At 48.6% G+C, this 23,229-nt stretch overlaps 7 protein-coding genes and 1 non-coding gene across 8 annotated transcripts; 4 read left to right on the top strand and 4 right to left on the bottom strand.

Moving 5' to 3' along the window:
* Window positions 1-821: 821 nt before the first annotated feature.
* On the bottom strand, window positions 822-2,546 carry FMAN_11782 (uncharacterized protein; the record flags this gene model as incomplete). Its single annotated transcript, XM_041824492.1, has 1 exon — window positions 822-2,546. One exon carries the CDS (start codon window positions 2,544-2,546, stop codon window positions 822-824), a length of 1,725 nt encoding a protein of 574 aa, XP_041689966.1.
* Window positions 2,547-5,040: 2,494 nt separating this feature from the next.
* On the top strand, window positions 5,041-6,753 carry FMAN_11781 (uncharacterized protein; the record flags this gene model as incomplete). Its single annotated transcript, XM_041824491.1, has 1 exon — window positions 5,041-6,753. The coding sequence occupies one exon, from the start codon at window positions 5,041-5,043 to the stop codon at window positions 6,751-6,753; it is 1,713 nt and encodes a 570-aa protein (XP_041689965.1).
* A 991-nt stretch (window positions 6,754-7,744) lies between these two features.
* Window positions 7,745-8,716, top strand: FMAN_11780 (uncharacterized protein; the record flags this gene model as incomplete). Its single annotated transcript, XM_041824488.1, has 1 exon — window positions 7,745-8,716. The coding sequence occupies one exon, from the start codon at window positions 7,745-7,747 to the stop codon at window positions 8,714-8,716; it is 972 nt and encodes a 323-aa protein (XP_041689964.1).
* Window positions 8,717-9,155: 439 nt separating this feature from the next.
* Window positions 9,156-9,249, top strand: tRNA. The gene is made up of 2 exons: window positions 9,156-9,193; window positions 9,214-9,249. It is a non-coding gene; the product is annotated as a tRNA-Ile (tRNA).
* A 722-nt stretch (window positions 9,250-9,971) lies between these two features.
* On the bottom strand, window positions 9,972-12,329 carry FMAN_11779 (uncharacterized protein; the record flags this gene model as incomplete). The annotated part of the gene is made up of 4 exons (XM_041824487.1): window positions 9,972-10,028; window positions 10,074-11,651; window positions 11,701-12,241; window positions 12,295-12,329. The coding sequence occupies 4 exons, from the start codon at window positions 12,327-12,329 to the stop codon at window positions 9,972-9,974; spliced, it is 2,211 nt and encodes a 736-aa protein (XP_041689963.1).
* Window positions 12,330-12,672: 343 nt separating this feature from the next.
* On the top strand, window positions 12,673-14,025 carry FMAN_11778 (uncharacterized protein; the record flags this gene model as incomplete). The annotated part of the gene is made up of 2 exons (XM_041824486.1): window positions 12,673-13,017; window positions 13,066-14,025. The coding sequence occupies 2 exons, from the start codon at window positions 12,673-12,675 to the stop codon at window positions 14,023-14,025; spliced, it is 1,305 nt and encodes a 434-aa protein (XP_041689962.1).
* A 706-nt stretch (window positions 14,026-14,731) lies between these two features.
* Window positions 14,732-15,310, bottom strand: FMAN_11777 (uncharacterized protein; the record flags this gene model as incomplete). Its single annotated transcript, XM_041824485.1, has 1 exon — window positions 14,732-15,310. The coding sequence occupies one exon, from the start codon at window positions 15,308-15,310 to the stop codon at window positions 14,732-14,734; it is 579 nt and encodes a 192-aa protein (XP_041689961.1).
* Window positions 15,311-22,539: 7,229 nt separating this feature from the next.
* On the bottom strand, window positions 22,540-23,150 carry FMAN_11776 (uncharacterized protein; the record flags this gene model as incomplete). Its single annotated transcript, XM_041824484.1, has 2 exons — window positions 22,540-23,075; window positions 23,108-23,150. 2 exons carry the CDS (start codon window positions 23,148-23,150, stop codon window positions 22,540-22,542), a joined length of 579 nt encoding a protein of 192 aa, XP_041689960.1.
* Window positions 23,151-23,229: the final 79 nt, after the last annotated feature.

The raw sequence follows: 23,229 nt of genomic DNA, 5'->3' as shown, positions 1-23,229 counted from the left end.
CGTTAGTTAAACACTCGACAGTCGAGGTCTTCAGAGCGGCGTCTTTTTTATTCATGGTCGTGTGTTCATAGGGCTCAAGTGAAAGATGTTGATGATGTCGAATCACGAAACAAATTTGCGGGGGAAAAGGCTCTCTGTCCCGCTATTAGGATCATGTGGCCTGGCTGCTGGTTCGCATCCTTCGTCTCTGAACTCCGAACATATCCTCACGAGTGATGCCTACTACTCTCGACCGGAAGCGAACCATCCTCGTAGACATGTTCCTCAACCACCTCGCTCAGGCATATGCAGCTCGCGCTTGGGCTGCTGGAGTGACCTCGATCGTGGTCAGGTTTTAAAAATGCTCAAACACATACAGTAAATCCTTTTCATAAGCATGCGTCGCCCTCTATCTGCAAAAAATGAGCATAAGGCTGAAAAAGCTAACCGTTGGGGGACCAAGAATGAGAAGAATATGCCGTGAGGAATTCGTATCATGTCACGGGTTCTGGCCGAGGCTGACGGTTGCTAGATCACCGAACTGGTGCTGGATAACAATAGGTTTTGGTCGGTATACTGGCCTTGATAAGGAAGTTCATGGGTATACCATGGCGACAGGCCCCCGCTTTCGGAGTTTTTGGGAGACGCTTGGGAAAGACATTGAGTGTGATGATTTTGATGAGGGTTTTATGATTGGTGGCGCTTCCAATGGTTTCAACGGGGCCTTTTGTATTAATTTACATAGCATATACACATAAAGCCCGCTTTCTGTCCTATTGTGATGCCTGTTGGTGTGCGTTAACCGCTGACATAACGGAACATCATTCCGACATAAATTATCTCTACTTGTAGAGACGGCTAGCTCTTTCTAGATCGTTCCAGAACTCACACTGCCTTCCTCTACCTCTGTCTTCCTCCACAACAGTAAAGTTTCCAGGGTTCACCAAAAGCTGCTTTGCATATGCGCTTCTCTTCTCACCCGCCTTGTACTGCGGCCACTCCACAGTTCCATCCAACCTCTTCTTGTTAGGATCACCTGTTAAGACAAAGCTATTGATGTACTGGTAGTAAATTCGCGCAGTCTCAGGATAAGCAACATGGGGGTCATTCCAGATGTATGCAGCATCAGAGGCGTGAGGAATTCCCTTCCATGACTGCGCAACCAATGGAAAGTCAGGAGTGTTGAAATGAAGACTCCAGGTTGGAACTCCTGCCCTTGATGTAGTGACGGCAGTGTGGCGGCTCATGCAGATATACGCCATGTCGGACCATGCAGCTGAGATGCGGTTGTACTGAGTGCTGTTCGGGGATCCGGCCCAAGGGGAGTCAGGGTATGCTATGGGGTCTGGGTACAGCTCGTTGATGAGAGCGAGGTCTGTGATGTTGAGACCAGGGCTAATTCGGTGCCAGAACTGAACAAAGTCGTCGTTGGTTTCTAGGTTACCGGGAGTGTAGTATTTTCCTTCATTGGAGGTATAGGTCGTGATGATGGGAAGATGGTGGAACGTGCCCTCTTCTTCACTCTTGGATCCCGCTTTCTCGATCATTGGACCTCCAATCGACGGTTGCCAAGGCCAGTTCAGTTGATCTTTGGCATCCTCGTATGCCTTTGCCGAGTACTCCCTAATCTTTTGTGCAGACGCACTGCGCAGGCAACCCATTTGCTCCTTGTCGCTCACGTCTGTGGAGCAGTTGATATAGTTCATTAGGCCTGCAAAGTCTTTCTTGTATCTGGGATAGTCGACACCTGGGAATGATCTAGCTGTGGCTGAACCAGATTGAAGAATCGCGCGCGCGAAGAGAGGCTTGTTCTTATCAGAGTCATAGTTATGGAAGTAGTGAAATGCAGTAGAGTGTGCACCCGCTGATAAGCCTCCAAGCGTGATTTTTCGAGGGTCTCCTCCGAATGAGCTCAAGTGTTTCTGCAGGAACTGCAAGAAGAAGCGCTGGTCTTGCAGACCCAGGTTTAGAAGTCCCTCACGCTCGAACAGCTTGCTGGGTAAGAATCCGAACGCATTGAGACGGTAGTTGAACGAAACAACAACAACCGGATCTACAGAAGACGCAACGAAAGAAGCGCCATCAAAATCTCGTCCTGAGAATGATGCAAAACCACCGCCATGGATCCAAACCAGCGTTGGTAGCTTTTTGCTGAGTGGCACGCCAGGTGTACGGAAGACATTGAAGTTCAAGCACGCTTCGTCCTGTTCGTCTGGGTTAGGATACATGAGATCCTGCAAGCAAACAGATCCGTATTTTGTAGCATTTTGCACGCCTTTGAGAGATTGGGGTTGGGACTGCAGAGGGCGGAACCGTCTGTCGCCTACGGGTTGTTCGGCATAGTCAATTCCAAGCCAGGCGTTGACGGGTTGAGGAAGGTTGTCTCCGAGCAAGGTCTTGGAGATGTTTGCACCAGCGAATGTACCATAGCCCTGAAGAGTGACTTGTGGTATAGAAGAATTCGCTGCAGCTAGGAATGAGAAGAAAAGAGATCCTAGCAGAACGGCTGGAGACATGAGAGAGTACATTGTGTCTGAGAGTGTCGAATTATCGAGCTGATGCTCCATGATTTGTTGTAAACTCATCGTCTCTTAAATACTCAATCCAGTTGTGCTGGAGTTCGGTATAGTAGAGTGTCGTTTGTAGTGTTTGAGTCGGTTTTGGTCTCGGGCCATGAATCTGAATGCCGAAGCGGAATAAGGTTGAAGCTACCCCGCAGCAGCGTTGACGTTTCGCCTGAACTTGACAAAGTGGGACAAGGTCGTCCAGATGGAATAGATAAGATTGCCGAGCTGGCCATTCATCTTGAAGAACATGTATCTCGCGAGCGATAGATATGAGATAGTTCATGCATGTCTCTCGGGAATATACTGCTTACGGCAATATGATCTGCAAGGACCTTAGCAATCTACCAGGTGATGCCTGTTGACTTCACTATCAATCTTGAATTGAAGAAGATCATTTGTTGGCTGAGAAAATAAATGTGTCCACGTATGCCTAGAAGCAGTTAGTTTTTGTGAGAGGTTGGTGTGACTTGTAACGGTATTGGCTAGCTAACCGACGGCTGCATCTCACAGCACTGCTACGGTGACGTATCTGAAGTTATTGTCATCATAAAACATTGATCTATCTCTTCGGCGACCAGAACATCCTCCAGTGGCTTGCATTTGCTTCACAGTAGTTGCACTCGAGATGAGACCAGGTTGAGAAGCCATATCAATGGTTGAATCTGTCTTGGTGTTAAGGTATTCGGAAGACCAACAATCGGAAAGCTTCCGTCGGAAGGGTTTTCCGATTGACTCTTACTGGAAACTCGGTTAGAGGCTGCAAGGACTAACATCGCTGTCTTCAAGAGGGCGTTTCCTTGAAGACAATAAGGAAAATATCCCTTAAGCCAAGATAACCCATCTCCAAGTGAGGATTCCAGAACAATTACCAGGCCAGCAGCTTATCATGACCTTGAGACTGCATCTTAGTTATGAGGTAATTCTGAATTCAATGCATGCCACGTTGACTTGGCAGTGCTTTCTTACATGGTCAAATTGACTCTCAACTCAACAATGGGCTTGATTTAGGTGCCGAAATTGTCCACTACAACTGTCCTACAACACCATACGAGGCAAGGAGAAGATGATCATGTTGCCATAAATGAAGCCACAGGAGTCGCCTATAAGAATGATCCCCGGCCTGAGACTTTTTTCAAGGTTCAATCGCCTTATTTCCAACAAACTAATTACATAGTGATGTCGACGGTGATGCTATTGAACTCACTAAGCTGTCTAGTGTCAGCAGTATTGTATTTCATCTCAAAGACGTCTAGCTTTACTGGTCTCATCCGTCAACACCTTAGCGCGTCATTTTCGGCCCCAATTATTTGGTGGGTTTTCCAGATGCGAGGAATGAACACGCGTAACATCCACGTGAGGTGCGTGATGTGAGGATCACTTGTCAGGTCTACCAACTCAAAATTACACTCTTGTAAAGTCATCTCAAGTAGAATAGCATAAAATCCGCAATCATGTTCCCTACTTGAACTAACAATTATTTATAAGTTCTACGAGACGAGTGCGAACTACAGCTTTGTGGATAAGACTCAACAAATCGATTGACGAAAGGAGGTAGAACCTGGACACGAGCAACCATGCACTTCGTCAGCAAGGCTGTTGAGTAAAATCTCGGATAGTTATTCCTTGATCCTAATTATAGATGTGAAATGTCGGCAACAGAATCCATAAATAATTAATTGTACCTAATTTTGTATATCAACATGGTCACCCTTGTCTTGAATTAATGAGATCAGTTAAGTCAGCCCTATCGATATCCCTGTCTTATCGATACCGATAAGGAACAGGTACCTTGTATAGAGTGAGGAGAGGAGAGCAGCTCCAGCGTTATCTTATGTCAAATGGCGGTCGGCAACCGCATACTCACGGTGTAAAGCCTGGTGTTAGGTCACGATAACGAATTCGACGCCCTTTGTCATGTCTCTGGTGTCACGCGTGACAGGAAATTAAGCCAACGCTGGGTCGTTATCAGAGGACCCCGCTTACCCTGTACCCTCACTTCAACGTTCTTCAGCACAATTTTCGACATGAAGACTATATAAAAATGTTATTACTCTTATCTTAACTATTCAATCTTAATTTTGTTTTATCGAAACATGCCTCACGTTGCAATATTCTCTGAAGGATATGTCTCAGATGGGGTTGGAAGCTTATTATTGTTGATATCTTGATGTTCCGTCAATGACCTTGCGGCGCCGGCGGGCATCAAGGATGAATAATGTTCCATCCCTAACGCCGCTTAATTCACCATATTTGGCGTAGTGCCAGATCCCCACAGTCGGGCCTGCCTCGGCAAAAGAGGTTATGAACCGGCTAGACGTGGAGTTTCTGCTACTTTGCCCGATTTGGAATGTGAGCCCGGCAATCAAAGGCGTCAAGATGCGGATCAACGCGGGGATGTCATCGACGCCCTGATTCTTGTAGATATATAAAGACAATTCATTCTTCAACACGTCTTTAGTTCTCATCATAGATATAAGCGACATTTACACACAAAATGACACATACAAAGGAAGCAACTGTCCCCCTCGGGGAGTACCTCTTTACCCGTCTCAAGCAACTCGAGATCGGCTCTATCTTCGGCGTCCCAGGCGATTATAACCTCAGATTGCTGGACTACATCAAACCAAGGGGCATCAACTGGATCGGAAACTGCAATGAACTCAACGCCGCCTATTCCGCAGATGGGTACTCTCGCATCCAAGGTCTCAGTGCCGTGATCACTACTTTCGGCGTCGGCGAACTCTCAGCGATCAATGGCATCGCCGGTGCTTACTCTGAACGAGCACCAGTCATCCACATCGCCGGTGCACCATCGAGAACCCTCCAGAGTGCAAGGGCCTTGGTGCATCATACTTTCATAGACGGAGAGTATGGAAGGTTCGCAGAGATGCATCGACATGTTACAGCTGCGCAGACGTGTTTGACGGATGTGCAGACTGCGGCTGATAAGATCGACTGGATTATTGAGCAAGCCATGATCCATCAGAGACCGGTTTATCTGCAGATCCCTGATGATCTAGTTTCGATGCAGGTCTCGACAGCTAATTTTGAGAAGAAGCCTGTTATCCGCCCTGCGCCGTCTACTGCTGAGATCAGCGCAGAGACCGTTGATAAGATCTTGCAGCGTATCTACTCTGCTTCCAAGCCTCTCCTCTATGTTGACGGCGAGAGTCGTAGTATCGGTGCTATTGACGAGATCAATAAGCTCATTAACACTACCAACTGGCCAACCTGGACAACAGCATTTGGAAAAGGTCTGATCAGCGAGGAGTTGCCCAATGTTCATGGCGTATACCTGGCCAACGCCGAAGATAAAGTGTCCCTCGACTATTTCAAATCTTCTGATCTCATCTTATTCTTCGGTCCACACATGAGCAACATCAACACTGAAATTTTCAAGACGATGCCGCAGGAGAGTGTGACTGTTTCGTTTTCGCCTGGCCAGATCAAGATCGCCGGCCAGGTCATTCGGGACGTGGACCCTCGACAGTATCTTGAAAGGATCGTCAGCCAACTTGACTCTTCTAAACTTGCCAAGATTGAGAGTCCTGCCATCGCAGCGAAGGCGCCAGCTGAGCCTTCACCCTCAGATGCCCTCAACCAAGCTCAATTCTATCACTACGTGAACCCCATGTTCCGACGTGGCGATATTGTTCTGACCGAAACTGGTACCGCTGCGACTGGCGGAAAGGCCTTCAAGCTTCCCCAAGACTGTCGCTACTTTACATGCGTGACATGGCTATCGATCGGATACATGCTCCCCGCCACACTCGGTGCAGCGCTAGCCCAACGGGACGTGAACGGTTCGCAGCGAGCAGTTTTGTTTATCGGTGACGGAAGTCTACAGATGACTGCCCAAGAGATCAGCACAATGATCAAGCAAAAGCTCAACGTAATCATATTCGTCATCAACAACAACGGATACACGATTGAGCGGGCCATTCACGGAAGGAATGCGGATTACAACGACATTTCGCCGTGGAACCACCAACATGCCCTTGGACTGTTTGGATTGAGCCAAGAAGAGGCATCGAAGCGATATTTCTCAGCAAAGACATTTGCGGAATTGAGGACAGCGATGGACTCGAAAGCGGTACAGGATAGCGAGGGAGTCACGATGATTGAAGTCTTCATGGGCCAGGAAGACTGCACTGGCGAGTTGAAGGAATTGCTAGACAGCCAAATGGCGCGGGAAAAGAACCAGTAGATCGATCAGTGGAGCAGATACGGTCGGGATAAGGAGTATATTTGACTGAATCATCAAGCTCTAGTAAGCTTACCCGTGTCAGCTCAGTACGCCACAACGTGTCTGACCCAATCATGAAGTTTGAGACTTTTACGTCCAATCGTTCGTAAACGCTCTCCCGCTGGTGAATTATCCGTCCAGTTCAGGGGCCGGCAATACCAGATGAAACTCAAAAACGCTAGTCTTGTTCGGATAAGCCGGCAGACCCAATATTCCAGCAAAGTTCTGTAGCTTGGTAGTCTGTAGTGATGATGTCGTAGTGGAGGTGCTAGCTACACGACAAGGTTAAATTGCTTGACCTAAATAAAGTAGAAGATCACTGTTTACGAGGGTTAATTTAAAGCATGAAAATCATGAGGCTGACAAGAACCAAGATTTGATTCCTCTTTTTTACCACAAATCAAGGATGCATAAATCATCAGCTGGGCGCTAAGCGTGAGTCGAGCTAGCGCAGGTACTGCACGGTACGGTTTAGTCTAGCGCAGGGGGAAGGGGTTGAGATGACTCGTCGTATAGCTCACGGGCTAATCCCTGCCGCTTGTCGCCCGCCTCCTCGGCGAGCCGTATAGCGAGGACCAATGGGATTGACGAGGAGAGGCCGAGTTCCGGACCCATTAAGGTGGTAAATTACCTCTTCGTATTGAAAACCTGTTCTGTTGCTGTAAATAAACACGAGCTTTTCGGTGGTTCCTGATCCCCGCAATTTGCTAGACGGGAGTGGACTCTCTGCTCTGGGTCTGGGTCTGGGCATCGATCGGTTTCGGCATCGGTAGTAACGTTCACTTCAGCTGAGGCGAAGACAGCTTTATAAACCCCCATCCCCTTCCGACTTGTACACTTCTCTTCTTCTCACCCCATCCACGACAAGAACACTCTCGTTTACAGTCCAACTTTTTCGTGCTCAATAAACACTTACACTCGCTTAAGCTTATTCCAGCACCAAACCGTCAAAATGGGTTTCATCAAGTCTGCCTCCATCGCCAGCGTCCTCATTGGCGCTGCCACCGCCTCTCCCCACTATGCTCCTCCCTCCAACGAGACCGTCAAGTACACCACTGAGGTCGTCACTCACCTGACCACCTACTGCCCTGAGGCCACCACTCTCACCTACGGCGAGAAGACCTACACCATCACTGAGGCCACCACCCTCACCATCGAGGACTGCTCTTGCACCATCACCAAGCCTGTTGCTACTGGCACTGGCTATGCTGCTCCTCCCAAGCCCACTCACGCCAAGGACTGCGCTGAGATGTGCTCTGACAAGTACGATGACTGCCGTGTCGCCCCCAACGCCAACATGGCTACCTGCGCTGCTGAGTACGCTGCCTGCTTGAACTACAACCCCTGGGAGAGCGGCAAGTTTGTGAAGCCTACCTCTTGCCACGCTGGTGGAAAGCCCACTGCTGTCTACACCACCGAGGTTGTCACCGCTGTCACCACCTACTGCCCTGAGGCGACCACCCTCACCTACGGCAACAAGACCATCCCCGTCACTGCTCCCGGCACTGTCACCGTCCCTGACTGCCACTTCACCACCACCAAGCCCATTGTCCCTACCGGCTACGCTCCCCCCAAGCCTTCTTCTCCCGCTGAGAACAAGGGCTGTGCTGAGAAGTGCTCCGACGCCTACAACAAGTGCCGCACTGGTGCTGACGCCAACATGGCTACCTGCGCTGCTGCCTACGCTGAGTGCCTTGGCTACTCTCCCTTCAACGGTGAGGGTTCTCTCGTCACCCCCACTGCTTGCTCTGTCGCCCCCGTTGCCACCAAGCCTGCTACCGCTCCCGCCTACAACCCTCCTGCTGGTACCAAGCCCGCTGGTGCTCCTCCTGCTACTACCCCTACTCACGTCGTCACTGCTGGTGCCGCCCAAGTTGTCCCTGCCGGTATCATTGCCGTCGTTGGTGCTCTTGCCATGCTCTAAATGGTTGATGGTGTGATTGTTGGAGAGAGGAGGTGGATGGTGGACTTTTAACTTCATCCATATATAATAATTTGTGCTAGATCTACCGCATATACGCTTATAGACAATTGAAATACGATTTGGTGCTTTAAACTTTCTAGTCTCCGGTGATGTTTTGAACTCAATTCTCACAGCCCTTCCATTTGAGTTTTCGGAACTTTTGGGTCATGATAGTAATCCCATTCGACTGCACTTCAATCATGACGAGAGTTTGCCGGTAAACCGCTGGCCGGATGTGCACTCTATTGAGAATGCCAAGGTGACAGGTGTATCATCGCTGTCAGTGCTCGAGCCTCCACAACCAACACAGATCTATGAGATCAGCTACAGCCGGCTCAGTCCAACTCCACAGTAAGCTTCTGACCTCTGGTGAGACATTGTCCACCAATCAAAACTGGTGGCTTCCGTAGCTCAGTTGGTTAGAGCGTCGTACTAATACTTCAACCCGAGTGTCGGTAATGCGAAGGTCTCAGGTTCAAGCCCTGGCGGGAGCAAATCCCAACGCCATCCAGTTCTTCTTTTTGAAGTATTTGATGTCTTGAGGTTCTGTCGAGATTGGATGAGCCTGAGCTGTTGGATGGAGTTGAGGTTTTGGCGCTGTATGCAATTGGACCAACTTGGAGAAAGTGGGGCGATATTTTTATGCAAATTCGGCGTGAAGCGACAGACGCTGACGACCAGTATCTGACCGGGGACAAATGAGTACGAAATGATACTGTGTGGTTGACGAAGCAGTCAAATGAGGCAAGTAATTCAAGATGCATTCGCATGAAGGTATGTTGTTTGACTTGTGTAGCCGAAATCTCTTTTTTACCATGACGTGCACTAATTGCATAAGCCCACATCTGTGAGGTGGGGTCCTGCATAAGTCCCTCCTTGTGCATCGCCGATTTTGCAATAACGATTACTCGCCTCCAGACCTGATTTATGCTGTTATGCATTATCAATCGACCTCCACCTCAATAACTCCCCGACCAAGTTTGAACACCGACGTACCTCGCATGCAACTCATACCTTTAGACTGACATATATTCTTTGTCCATATTTTAGATTATATAGACAGTCAAAATAGAACAACACCCAGCGCCGCTGCGAAGAAACGCTTAGCTCGATGGCTTGCGTGGGGTATTCCCTGAACCGCCAACACTCAAATCTCCATCCTGTACTCTCCCAGAACATTACATCTTCGTATAAATGCAGTGCATGTGTTGACATGTTAAAATATCCATGTCATTGGATCCGAAACTCCATCATCAAGAAAATCATCAACCATCTGTCAATGTCAGCACTGATCGATCGCCTCAAGCAACGCACTCACCAGAGAATCCCAGTCATTCATAAAGCCAAGATCAATTTCCTGCAAATCTTGAATCTCTGTACCGTCAGGTTGTAATTGAGCCAGGAAAGATTCAAACACTACCAATGCGTCTTGCATCGCCTCTTCAACAGCTTTGATTATGAACTCAACGATCTCAGTTTCGGATAAATGTTGCATGATGCCCATAATTTGTGCCCTCAATATCGACAGCATGAGATAGCCTTTGATGTTAGTCTCGCCCGCTTCAATAGTTCGCAAGTTCCATGCTTTCGAGTCCTCCAGGACCTTTAACAAATCTGGTCGTACTGGTGCCAGGGAAAAGCTGTCGTCTTCTTGGACCGTGCTCCTGAGTTCGAGGACGAGGATAACACTGGACTGCCATGCTGAGAGCCGAAAGAACCCGGAGCTGCATGTGACCAGACGCGCGAATTGTTGCTTGTTTGGAGAGGTTACCACGCTGGCGTTATCCGAGAATGCAGTGGACCACATTCTGAAAGCTGACTCGACCGTCATCTTCCGTGAGAAGGCGTAGCTCGGTTCTTGTAAAGAGAGTCCATAGTATGGGAAGTGAAGCGCGCAGAGATATCGACGCACGATGAAGTCACCCACAGAAAGCTCAAACTCCGTTGCTGAGTTTTGGCCCTTTTTGCAGTCCTTCAACAGTCGATTGGCTTCCTTGTATGAAGCCTTCAGTTCTGCATCAAGACGCAATGTCTCTTGATACGAGTCACCAGATTTGAGATCGTTGAGTAACTTGACAACTTTGAGACGAGTCCCAAATGTCAATCGCAATGCCCTCGCTGTCGAAACTTGGGTAAATACGCTATTCGGCCTGAAAGTCGCACCATTGACCATAATTTCGTCATCGTCAAAATTCCCAGGCGGCTCAGTATCGAACTCTTCTTCTGTAATCATTGGTGGCCCACCAGACGAGAGACTTGACTGCAGGCAGAGTTCCAGTATCGTGTTCCAGAGCCTTCGTCGCATTTCACAAGCCCTTGTCGTGGTTTTCGATAAAAGTGCGGGATCTCTGTGCAGACCCATTGACACGGCGGTCCTGAGGAGTGAACCACATGCAATCCAGGGTGATTCTCCTCCCACCGAGACCATCTCCCGGGCAAGAACAAGCAGAATGTTTGTTTGGAGAAATTGGATACCGAGCCTGGATTTGAACTCTGGCTCTGATATCCACGTCTGAACTTCGTATATCCATTGAACGGCCGAGGCTCGTAACGAGAAATTGGCATCGTGGGTCGTCGCGCCCAGCGCAAGCACCAATTTGAGCTGAACCACAAAGTCCCTGTCTGACTCAACATCGGAGGTCCACAGAGCATCATACTTGTCCCTAAATGTCGGTATGTGAAGTATACGATATACCTTCTCTATGCCTTCTAGGTAACTGTCGACGAGACTGTCGCAAAGAGCTTTGGATGCCAATTCAGTGGTGAGTGGTGTCGGCCATGCTGGCGCACGTAGTGCTTTTATGCGCTTTGCCATAGTCTTGCACTTATGAACTGCGGTAACAAGACCTGATGTCTCGGTTGCGTACTGGTCAATTGCTTCAATGATGTCTCGGAGCTATTCTCTGTCAGCATCCTCGAATGCGAATTGAAGTTTCGCGCCTTACCAATGGTAATCCACAGACAAAATGGCTTTGCCCGAAGAACCGCGACTTGTGAGAGATGGCTCGGGGTGTTGCTAGTGGACCAACATTTTGTCTTTGAGAGTGTAGGTGAAACGTTCCGCCCAATCTTGAGGTTGAGGTTTCAAGTGTTGAGGCTGGTGTTGAGACATGAGATTGCAATGGCGTTGCAGTGGCTGATGACAATTGACTCTCGAGTTGACGCACTCTGCTTCGCAGCATGTCGAGTTCCTGAACAGACGATTGATTGATCGGTGTCGGCGCACCTGTTGAAGAGCTCGCTGCTCCTGTATTCGCGCCGGGTAATCCGGAGTTTGCGCTCGCGACAAGATCTTCAGGCGTTGGTAATGAGAGAAATGCATTGAAGTCTCCCCCAATCTCGGCGATATGATCTTGACTTGCGGTGCTTCTTTCAGCTGGAGGAGGATTCTCGTAGACGCAATCGCCCTTTCTTGCGCGCATGCAGTTGCTACACGGCGATCCCCGATTACAGCGCATCTTGCGCTTCCGACAAAGATTGCATGACCTGCGATAATATTAGTCATACCTCATAATGAAATTGGAGGCGTAGTTCGGTACACAGCTGGTCTTCGTCGGCGACGCACAGGTTCCATTTTCGCGATCTTTGATGATGTTGATTTGCAAAGGACTTGGGATGCGGAGAATTGTGTAATTTAGGTGATAAAAAGTGCGCATTTGGTACTAATGGCTCTCCATTTGCCGGTTTTGGGCCTAAATCCGAGTCCGACCCCGACTCCGTTAGATCGTTATTGGTCAATTGTCTTGCAAGTATGATAGAAGCAAGGAGCAACTTAATCCCTTGAATGTCCTACTCAACATAAAAAGGAGTGAGCTACCTGAAAACACGACGAGGGAATCTTTCATGTCATTAACGTATTCTATTCAAGAGTCTCTGACCTAAACACCATTTCAAAACCATTTTCGCTGTCCCTCGTCATGGCAGATCAGGACAACTTCATAAGACTTCAGGACCAGGCACTTTCTGATTCCGGCAACAATATGGACCAAGAAGAGAAGACAGCATCAGGTGACCCTCTTGATCTTTCGCCTGCTCCTGATGGAGGTCTCCAGGCGTGGCTGGTAGCAGTTGGATCAGCTTGTATCTTCTTCTCATGTCTTGGTTTCGCCAACTCGTTTGGAGTTCTACAAGAATACTACATGACTCACCAACTTCGAGGACATTCAGAAGATGCAATCGCCTGGATTGGATCCATTTCGACTTTTATCCAGTTCGCAGTTGGAGCTTTGAGTGGACCCATGTTCGATCGTTATGGCTCTTGGGTATGGTTACAACGCATCATGAGACGATTGAGGCTAATTGTTTCATAGGTCCTTCGCCCAGCAGCTGTCACCTACGTATTCGCGACCATGATGACGAGCCTATGTACCGAATACTGGCATTTCATGCTTGCTCAAGGTATTTTCATGGGCACTGCAATGGCCTTCCTCCAGATCCCCGCTTTCGCTGCCGTTTCCCAATACTTTGACAAGAAAAGAGCCGCTGCTTTCGGGATAGCCGTCTCAGGCTCTTCTATCGGCGGAGTTATCTTTCCGATTGCCTTGTCAAAGATGTTGAACGACTCTTCTCTTGGCTTTGGCTGGTCCATCCGCATCATGGGCTTTGTCATGATACCTATCATGTCCTTCTCATGCATGGCAGTCAGACCCCGTTTGCCCAGCAGAAAGACTTCGTTCTTCCTTGTTGAGCCTTTCAAAGATCCTTTGTACTTGCTTGTCATAGGATCTCTATTCTTTCTCTTCATCGGCATGTTCGCACCGCTCTTCTTCATCCCGACTTATGCAGTCTCACGAGGCGTCAACCCCACGTTAGCATCATACCTACTCGCCATCACGAACGCTGCATCAACCTTTGGCCGCATCATTCCGGGAGTGCTGGCAGATAAATATGGCCGTCTAAACATGTACTCTCTCGGAGGACTGTGCACCGGGGTTGTCATTCTCTGCATGAACGAAGCAAAGTCCACAGCAGCCTTGGTGGTTTATGCTCTGGTATTTGGTTTCTGCTCTGGAACAATCATCTCCGGCGTGTCAGCAGCCTTCACTCTCGTATCAAAGGACCCGAGAAACAACGGAACTTATATGGGAATGGGACTGGCTGTGAGCTCTCTTGCGGCTTTGATCGGTCCGCCTGTCAACGGTGTTCTTGTGAGCAAGTATGGGGGTTTCCTGCAGGTCTCTGTTTTCAGTGGTGTCATGTGCTTGTTTGGTGGATGTCTTGCTACTGCGGCCAAGATGTGGACAGAGAAGGGGATCCTTGGTAGGATCTGACCTAGCTCTGGTATCAGTGTGGTATAATCATTGGAGCATACCTGCGGTACTTCAAGAACTGTATTATACTCTACAAAACACGGCTTGTTAAAATGTCTGGGAAATGATCATCGTGATCTTCTTGTCGCTGCTCGCTTTTATCGGTAGTTTCACCACATGGCCTGACAGCGGCGTATCTCGACCGATTAGTATTGTCGGTTTCTTAGGAGTCCCTCCTCAGATAAGAAATGCAACTTGATTTCGCCATTAAAATCTGTACTACTCTCCTCTGCTCCACACAACAGGACGGTCTCAACTGTTTATGTATCAACCTATCTGGTAACATGTACCCAACCAAACACGACCTCCGTGTAGCGTGTTTCCGACTCATTCTATACCTTTGAGAGTGAAATTATCTTGTGAACGGTGTCCCTGTGATAAGATCATAGGGGTTCAGGGACCCATGCAAAGCAAGATGCCTAACACCAACTTGCTGTCTGAAATGAGGAGATAGATCTTTTGAAGGAAGCTATAGATGCGAATTAGTGAATGCTGAACGTGGAAATATACGGAACAATGAACTTTCCTACGCATAACAAAGACGCTCTACAATATAGTAGTTTTAGCGTAGAAGCCGTTGGGAATAGGAAAATAAATGGTAGATGTCTGCTCTATGTAGAAACTTCGATGCATTTCAAAGTGATTCAATGAGCCTTCGGATCTGAAATTACTTCTGCATTGTGGAAGACGAATTTCGTATGTCAATGTTCATTGGAGAGCTTCCATGTTGTGGTGAGATAGCATCCTCGGCTATTGTTGGGACATCGTCTTGAGGACAGCCCAGAAGCCCTTTTCGGGCTCGGCTACACCTCTTTGAACACCCTGGAGCAGTCATACCCTGGAGCATCGAATCTAGTGAAGCCGACGCATGCTGCCTATTCTCCGAGACTGATCGGAAATAACGTCGAATAGCCACAACAACTGCAGCGTGTCGTGGACATAGTTCCGTGGGTAAGGGTTGGAGACCATAGAGATAATGATGATGTGGTTTGCGACAAGTTCGTTTCCTGCAAACCCTATCATGTGCCTTGGGAGGCTCCAAGATGCATCTCGTAAGATTCGCTGACGTGGTCGAGAGCTTGGCGAATTGTGCAGTAAGATCCAGAATTTCTGTCATAATTGATTCGCCCCGGTTCTCCTCTGTAGTTGCAGACTGGTCTCGATAATCTTCAGGGTGGGCTGTTATAGTATTTGCATCAGCCATGGTGATATCGGAAGGCTGGTCTGAATGATGGTCGACAGACATTTTTTGTTAAGGAGGAGTATAACAATAATGTTAAAAGAAAATATAGTATGAATGAAAGACGATATTTGAGCTTTATATAAGTTAGTTTTACTGTAAGACATCAGTATGAACTCTAGACTGTTTACTAACTTTTAAAACATTTCTATTTTTGTAACGCGCACGGAAAGAACTGTCTATGAGAACCAGGGTAAAGCTTCTGCGATCAAGTGGGTAGCGATGAGTATTGAGTTTACACAGCCTCGTGATGTTTTCACGCTGAATCGACATAAGCGATTTGAGATCATCTCTTATGCTTTTGATGAGGTGCAAAAGAAAAACTAGTTCCTACTCAAGCCATAGACGCAGGAGATGGGCCTTACAAACTTTCACAAGTTTAAATTTAATTTGTGGCTGGGAGGCACCATTGCTTCTTGTAACGGCGCATAATACAGCGAGTTGTCCTGAGAGAACCTATCCCCATACCTCATACATAGATAGCGTTGGTTTAGGTTGCCGGCAATACAGAGAGACCAGTTACTAATAATCATTGAGTCAAGCTCGTTATGGCTCTCCAAGTTGGTCTGTCACAAAGTGCGTTGATCATCAGCGCTGGACGAGACCATCTCGCAACAGAGACCCCTACTTCTACTACTAGCAATTTTACGTGTATTTTTAAATGGTAGGAAGCTCATGAATTGCGTCTAAAAAGGTTCTAGAAATTCTCAAAGATAACCGTCGGCTGGTAAAAGAATAGCCAAAAAGCGGACTGAGCATATGAAGGGAATATGGCGCAGAGAGGATTCGGCTTCGCTAGCTCGATAGTCCAAACTGATTAATGCAGGCAGCGATATGCGAGGGCGTCATGGGTCTAGCTTCGCACTCACAGAGCAGGAAACTCTTCTCCTGGTATTAGCCCAAGTTCTGTGCAGCTTTATGTCAAGCAGTTTGATGCATAACTTTAGGTCCAGATCTCACAAAGACCACATGCTGCATTTTGCCAAACTTTATATGAATGAGATTCTGAGGAGCGAACGGTACCAATTCAAACTGTTCTCGTGAGCCAGGAGAGTTGCAGAGTCACTACAACGAAACTTTGGAAGGGTACTGCAATACCGGGGCAGATAAGAAGGATGTACTGTAGTTATCCTGGTGAAGATGGCCGTACCCTACGGAATAAACTATAGGAGCAGAGACACAGTGCTGCCAATGTATCTAGAGAAGACGGCAGAGAATGCAAAATAAATAAAGCATCAAGTCTTATGGTGGCAGGCCTACATTGTCGATAGCTAGTGGCAAATTATATATAATGGGCGACATCGTACTTTAAGTTTCCTGCCTGGTATGTGGTTCATACAATATGCTTGTGAAACATACCTACGTACGTATGACAGGGGCTCGAGAGGTGTCTTGGAGAGTTATAAGCTCCATAGAACTAACTCTGGAGCCATCAACATGGTAATCGGTTTTTTTGCTTCAGTAGCCTTGAACATAGGAGGATCGATAGATAGGCTATCGCATCAAGATGAATAGCGAGAGGAGGAGGAATTCAAGGGCCATAGAGACGAAAGTGCCGCTGGCTGAGAGTTGAATGGCATGTATAGACGACCAGCAAAATACACTACAGTATGGCTTTTTGAACTAATTGTATGTATAGTGTGAGTTTGGGATGACGACTCGACGAACAAATCTGGCAGATGTGATGCTTCTAGCGGAGCTGCTGTATTGACGTGGGCCGGTAGAGGCGGCAGGTGCGTGAGCCCCGGTCTTGTTCTTGATAGTATAACACAAGAGAAGAGAAGAACTGAGAATGGTCAAACAAAATGTCAACAGTGTAGAATGGAGAGACGCATAGCTGCGAACTCTGTCGCAAAGCTTATATCAAAGCTCAACATCATCCAAGACTTATGCTAATCTCCTTTTAGCTGGTTATTCTTCTGAGTAATCTACACTTAACTAGCATTGAAAGGCGACTATGTCCATCTTGGTTTAACAGGAGTTTCTTTGTGACGACGACCTGCCTTTGTACCGCCTAGGAGGACTATGGCTTAAAGCAGGTCAATCCTTTGATGGCGGTTTAGGAGGCTATTAGAGCTTTGGCCATATCACTTTCACAGCCACTCATGCCGCTGATGCCCAAGCCTTGAAAGCCACTCATGTTGTTCATCCCCTACATATAGTGCAAGTTGCTGGCATGGGTCTTATGATGAGAAGCAGTAGTCCGTTTGGAATAACGTACCTGCGTAGTGCTGGCATGATAGGAAAGAGAAAAGAATTGGGCGGATCTGCGGTGATAATTGAACCACAACGTGTGATGACGTGTGAAACCGAGATGTGAGCACTCTTAACATCGAGGCTAGTCTCCTCAAGGTCCGAACAGCAGCAAAGTCGACGAGTGTACGCGTGGAGCACGTCTGAAGAGGCATCTCGGTGATTACAGATACGGGGATAATGTCATAAATTTCATGAATGTCAATATGAGCCGAGTCTAGAAGAAAAGCCACCTCCTATTAGTACAGTGATCATTGGGTTGAACAAAGGCATTAACAAAAGACTGACCCTAAAGAATCCAGGATTCAACAAAGAATATTGACGTCAAAGGGCCTTCAACTTCCCATAGTGGTACCAGAACGGTAATACGGTTGGAGGAAGTGGTTACGAAGGCGTGAATCTCTGACATTATCTCGGGCAATTGTGTTGGGTAGCTGGTATACTGCCCGGACCGGCTTTGATAAGAGTGTTATTTTGAGTTGATAGACCCCACAGCTGATGGCTCACATCACGCGCCTCACACGAACGACTGATAGCGAGTGGAACGACAGAAAGCAGGGCAAGGATGTGAAGGTAAATGGGATTTCAGGTCGCTGTGATATCTGAGTACAGAGCAGATGATGGACAGATCCTGGAGTTCTGGTAAACCGTACAAGCGTCACCTACTCACTCGATCAATGCCACGATGCGACTGGGATTTGCCTTGATTTCGTCGAAGTATTTTCGTTTGTCGAACCAGTATCATTGATTCTCGTGGTGAAGTAGGACCGCTGGGGTAGGTAAGATTAATAAACAGGCGCTGTGAAAGGGTGAGTCAAAACATATGGAGGAGATGCTGTTCGCGATTCGAGTAGAAATATCATACGCGCGCGTTGACTTCAGTGACCGTGCCAACTATTAGAAGCATCAAATTCAGTGGTACTTCTTGCTTCCCTATACTCAGGCGTGGCTGTATGGTTGGCCGACGGATTTGATGGATTTGATGGCGAATCTGATCCTGCGCCAATATCCCTCTCCGGAGCTGCGCCAGAGAAGGGGGGACCGGATGAAAATTTGGAGTCCTCGGAGTCATCAAAACGTTTGCACTCGCATTGTCATTCGATACGGCTGTTGTCTTCTTGAGGGGGGGAACAAATAGCCGCGCATTGATTTTCAGTTTTCCTTGTCCTCAGACTGTACCTCAGAAGATCAAAGGACCAGGATCGTACGGTGTTGTGTGCTCAGACTCTGTGGGCGCTACTTTGAGGTGAGAGACCAGAGGGCTGATGCTTGCATCGCGCGCATTGAATCATGTTCGTTCATAGTGTGAAAACATCCAGATATTTCGCAGAGACTACCCTCTTTTGGATTGTGCTTGGCCGGCTATGTCCTAGCACGACGAGGAGGGCAGCCGAAGGGATCTGTATCAGGGGGACAGCCATCGCAACGATCGGTGGGCCTTTGAGAGAGAACTAAGTAGAGCGGTGGACACGAAATATAATTGTGGCATGTATCACGGGAGCTCGTCTTTTTGTCGGGACGGATAATCTGCTGAGGGGTGACTTTGAGGACCGATACGGACGGCACGTATCGTGTTCTCTCAGTGTATCAGGGTTGGAAATACTCATCGAGGGCACCTCAAGTGGTCAAGCATCACTTCCTGTGTAGAATCGGCATTCGGAGACTTCGTGATGATTGAAGACACACCAGGTTCTTGGAGTGCTGGCATAGTGTCTAGGCGAGTAATAAGAATTTTAGCACCTTGCGTAAACCCATAAATAGGGATTGTGGAACACCAACAAAGGAAGGATTTAAAATGACAGCGGTAATGCAGTCGATCGAAGTCAAGCCCAAGCTCACCCATGGCCATAAGGCTCTTCCGACCTGATGCTTGGGCCTCTTTCACTAAAGCAGTCGAGTCTGATGAGTTTATCAGGCGTTGTTGGGCAAAGGGGTTCCTCTTCCGAGAGGTGGACGGTTTCAGCATCGCTTGACGTTCTGGAGGAACTGTGGAGGCGAGTAGGTCGTAATCGGTTCAGCTTCAGTGCTAGATACAGCACCGAAGTGTACCAAAGAAGACAGATGACATTGAAGCAGGGAGGGGAACTTTGAGTATTGGCTAACAGTCGATGAAGTCGTAGGATGGGCACACGTAGCGAAAAGCTTCGGTGGACATCACGCGTATTTGTGGCCGTCGCTCGACCGAGGGAATACCGCATAAGAGAACCAGTCTCACCCTTGTAACGCGCACGCTCTGGAGGTCAAAAGGTGATGACCTTGAGTTGAGGCATTCCGACGAGGCGCGCGGCGGCCGTCAGCGTCTGGCTGGATTGATTTTTTGCGGGCTTCGGAGATGCATGAAAATGGTGTTTTGAAGAGAGAGGTTGTAATAGGGGTGTTTCTGATCATTGGAGAGAGGGCCGGGCGTGGCTGAAGAAGAGATACGAAGCCGTGATGCAGGCAGCGGAAGGCACTCAAGGCTTGTTCAAACTGGCGAAAGAGTACTTGTAGCAGCAAGATGGAATTATCAACGGCCAGTGGCGGGCATCCCGGCGTGGGGCAGGGATGGGCTGCTTGATCCCCTTTCAGCGATGGAAAGGCTATGATGAAGCATAGGTAAGCTTTGGGGAGGCCTTAGACCGGTTTAGATACTTCTAATGTGATAAGAGAGCTCGGCTGGAGAGAGTGTGCCTTTGCCTCTCGGCTCATACCCGGTGCTTGTTCCTTGACTGGTCCAGCTGATACCAATATCGATGTATCTGGGTTTGTCGCTGGACTCCTCAACCGGGTGGGTTTGAAGAAACTATATTGCGAAATCGTGAGGCTTTTGATGTCCTGAGACTGGGTTAGTAACCGTACGTAGCAAGGGACAATAACTACCCATCTGACACTCAACTCGCGCGGGAGTAAAGTGCGCCTTGTTGCTGACGCAGGGTCACTTTGAAGATTTTGGTCCTAATTCGGGATGCGAGACTTGCGGCAGTGGGTTCGGCAGGCTTGAGCAGTGCAAGGATCAGGAGAAATGCTGTCTTTGTCGTGCCGACAGCAAGCAGCAGTTTTGAAGCTGGCATGTTATCCGCCGGATTGGCCAGTGGGATTCCGTCGGACACCGGTGAGACGCTGGCCAAGTTCTCAAATCTTGTGGTCCCGAATTTTCGCCTGTCTTGAGTCACGAGCAGGGAAAGCATCTTCACCGATTGACCGTCCAGTTTTGCTTTTGTCACGACGGGTACGTCAGTCCCATCGCAGGAGGGGGGGGGGGGGGGGGGGGGGCGAGATTCCTGAAACGCAGATCGCTGCACAGGCCAATAGCGGAAGTCTGCCGTCACTTCTGTGGTGCACTGGAAAACGAACATTGTTTTGCTCGAGGACGTCGGCCGTCGAGATGGCGGAACAGGGTTGCTGCGCTCTATGACCACGACTCGTAGGGTTACGGAATCGTTTGGCAACGGGATTCTGAGTTAATTTAGCGGACCAAACGATAGCCACCATGAAACGCCAACGTTGCGTGCATGGCCTGCTCCAGAAACACCGTTGGATAATCTGAGTCCCTTACCTTGCAAGAGGAAGCTAAGAATGCTTTTGTACGACAGCAAGGGGACTGCTCCAAAAAGTGTACACCATCACATGAGGTGCTTCGAATGGGACTCAAGGGATGACCACATAGTCGAAATACTGGATAACCTTATGCCTGCAGAAATATTAGCTTGTTGCTTCGTGGGATTGCATTGCCCTGTGACAGGTTGGGGGCGTACTTTTCACATAATGATACCCTGGCACATCAGCCGGTCACTACGGGGCGTGGAGAGAATCATTTGCGCGTGACAAGAGCAAATCTCGGTGACCGGTATTCCGCTTTTGATTAGGCCTCAGACCATGGGGGATATGATTTGACATGAAAGGCCGTTTGAGTCCGTTTGGGTGACTGGGGTTGAAGTTTGGAACCCGACCAAGAGACGTTCTTGTTCAAAACGTCAGGGCCTCGCTAATGCGTCGTGTGATGTGATGAAGGGAGGGCGGGATCTGTCGTTGCGGGGAATGGAAGACGATTGCCATCATCGAAGGCAAGGGACTCGTGCACTTGAAAGCGTGTGCAAGTTGTAAGTTTGGATTGTTGATGGAGGAAGACGTAAAACAGATGACATCGTGGAAGGACCTGGCAGGTGCGCAAGCATTTCCACAACGCAGCATAAGAAAAAGTCAAGAGAAACAATCGAAGAGTATTCAACCCGATTGAACTTGAAATGAAAACATGACTAGTTTCGACATCGTGTTCTCACGCGTGAAAGGCGAAAGGCAACTAGTTGTTTTTGACGGATTTGTTGTGATTGCGCTGACGATGGCGGCAGGGCAGATAACCACGAGAGGCTCGACAGATCCATTCTCCATGTTAGCCGGATTTTGGAGTGGTTGCAACTCACCTTGATTGCGTCTCCTACATTGCCTGAAGTCTCAACAGACCAGGTCCCCGGACGGCACCACGTGGAGGTTGTAGAAGTCCGACTTCGCCGCCCTTCCCCCATCAGCCCGATGGAGGCACCCCGATTTGGGACTCAGCAACGTTGGAATGGTTCTCAAACTCAACTGAAGCTGGACCTTGGCTCAATCAAACCCACACGATTGGCCACGACTCAGAAAAATGCTAAGACAAAGCTTGGATGATTCTGGACGACTTGGGGAACTTTAGTTGACTCAAGAAACTCCGAAGAGAAGGTTGGACGATTTGACTCTGCCACATTTCTGCCCCTGCTTCATCACTTCTGCACTCTACAGCACATCATCCCAGTTACCCTCATGGTATGCTTGCAAATAGTCTTGCGGCGGGTTAGGGATTGGACCCTGGAAATACCGGCCTCCACGTACATTCGCCAATGCGGTCTAGAAAAAGAAGACAGGTCTTGGCCGCCTCCACGCCACTCCAAAATTGACTTCTTCTCGGCCTCGATAATCTCATGTGACGATGTTTTTTGCCTCCCATTGATACAGTCCCATCTTGCAGCCCTTTACGCGCTTGGCTGAATGTCTTTGGACTCTTGAGCGAAGACTTTCTTTGGCTCATCCTTGGATCCAGTGTATTGCCTGTTCTCGGCTTCTGCCTGGGCCATCCCAGCCACACGCGCCTGAGTCGTGCGATCATGATAGGCACTCAAAAGCAAAGGCCGGATCTTGTTGTCGGCATCGTCTTGCTCGATCGTAGACTCATGGGGCCGCATAGCCGTGGGGAGAAACGCGTACCAGTCGCCATACTCTAGCATGAAGTGGAGGTCGCTGATTTGGGCTTGGACTCTTCTTTCTTCGGCTTGTGACTCCTCCAGCCGGACCTTGGCTTGTTGCAACTGTGCTTCGAGGTCTTGGATCTTGTTGGCGAGGGCGGCAGAGTTGCTTTTGGCCTCTTGCTTTTGGTTCTGCTTTGCCTCAAAGAAGTCGAATGACGATTGGAGCAGGCCATTATCGCGGGACTTGGTGGCGGCATCGAGGAGGGTTTCAGCCTGTTTGGACGAATCGGGGGAGAGCTCTCTCTTTTTCCATCGTCGAAGGCCTCGGCAATGTTGTCATCGGTCTCATCCTCACTGTGCTTGCGCTTGGGCCGCTGTGGAAGTTCGTTTGAAGACATAGTGGGATGTTTGGTGACCGATACTTTGTGTGCAGGGTGTTTGTGTATTTGATTCAATGTAATTGTGTGGACGTTGCAA

This window comes from Fusarium mangiferae, assembly GCF_900044065.1.
Source record: "Fusarium mangiferae strain MRC7560 genome assembly, contig: FMAN_scaffold018, whole genome shotgun sequence".
Taxonomy (NCBI): domain Eukaryota; kingdom Fungi; phylum Ascomycota; class Sordariomycetes; order Hypocreales; family Nectriaceae; genus Fusarium; species Fusarium mangiferae.
The sequence above is the reverse complement of the archived record's forward strand: the minus strand, read 5'-3'. Positions and strand labels throughout refer to the sequence as shown.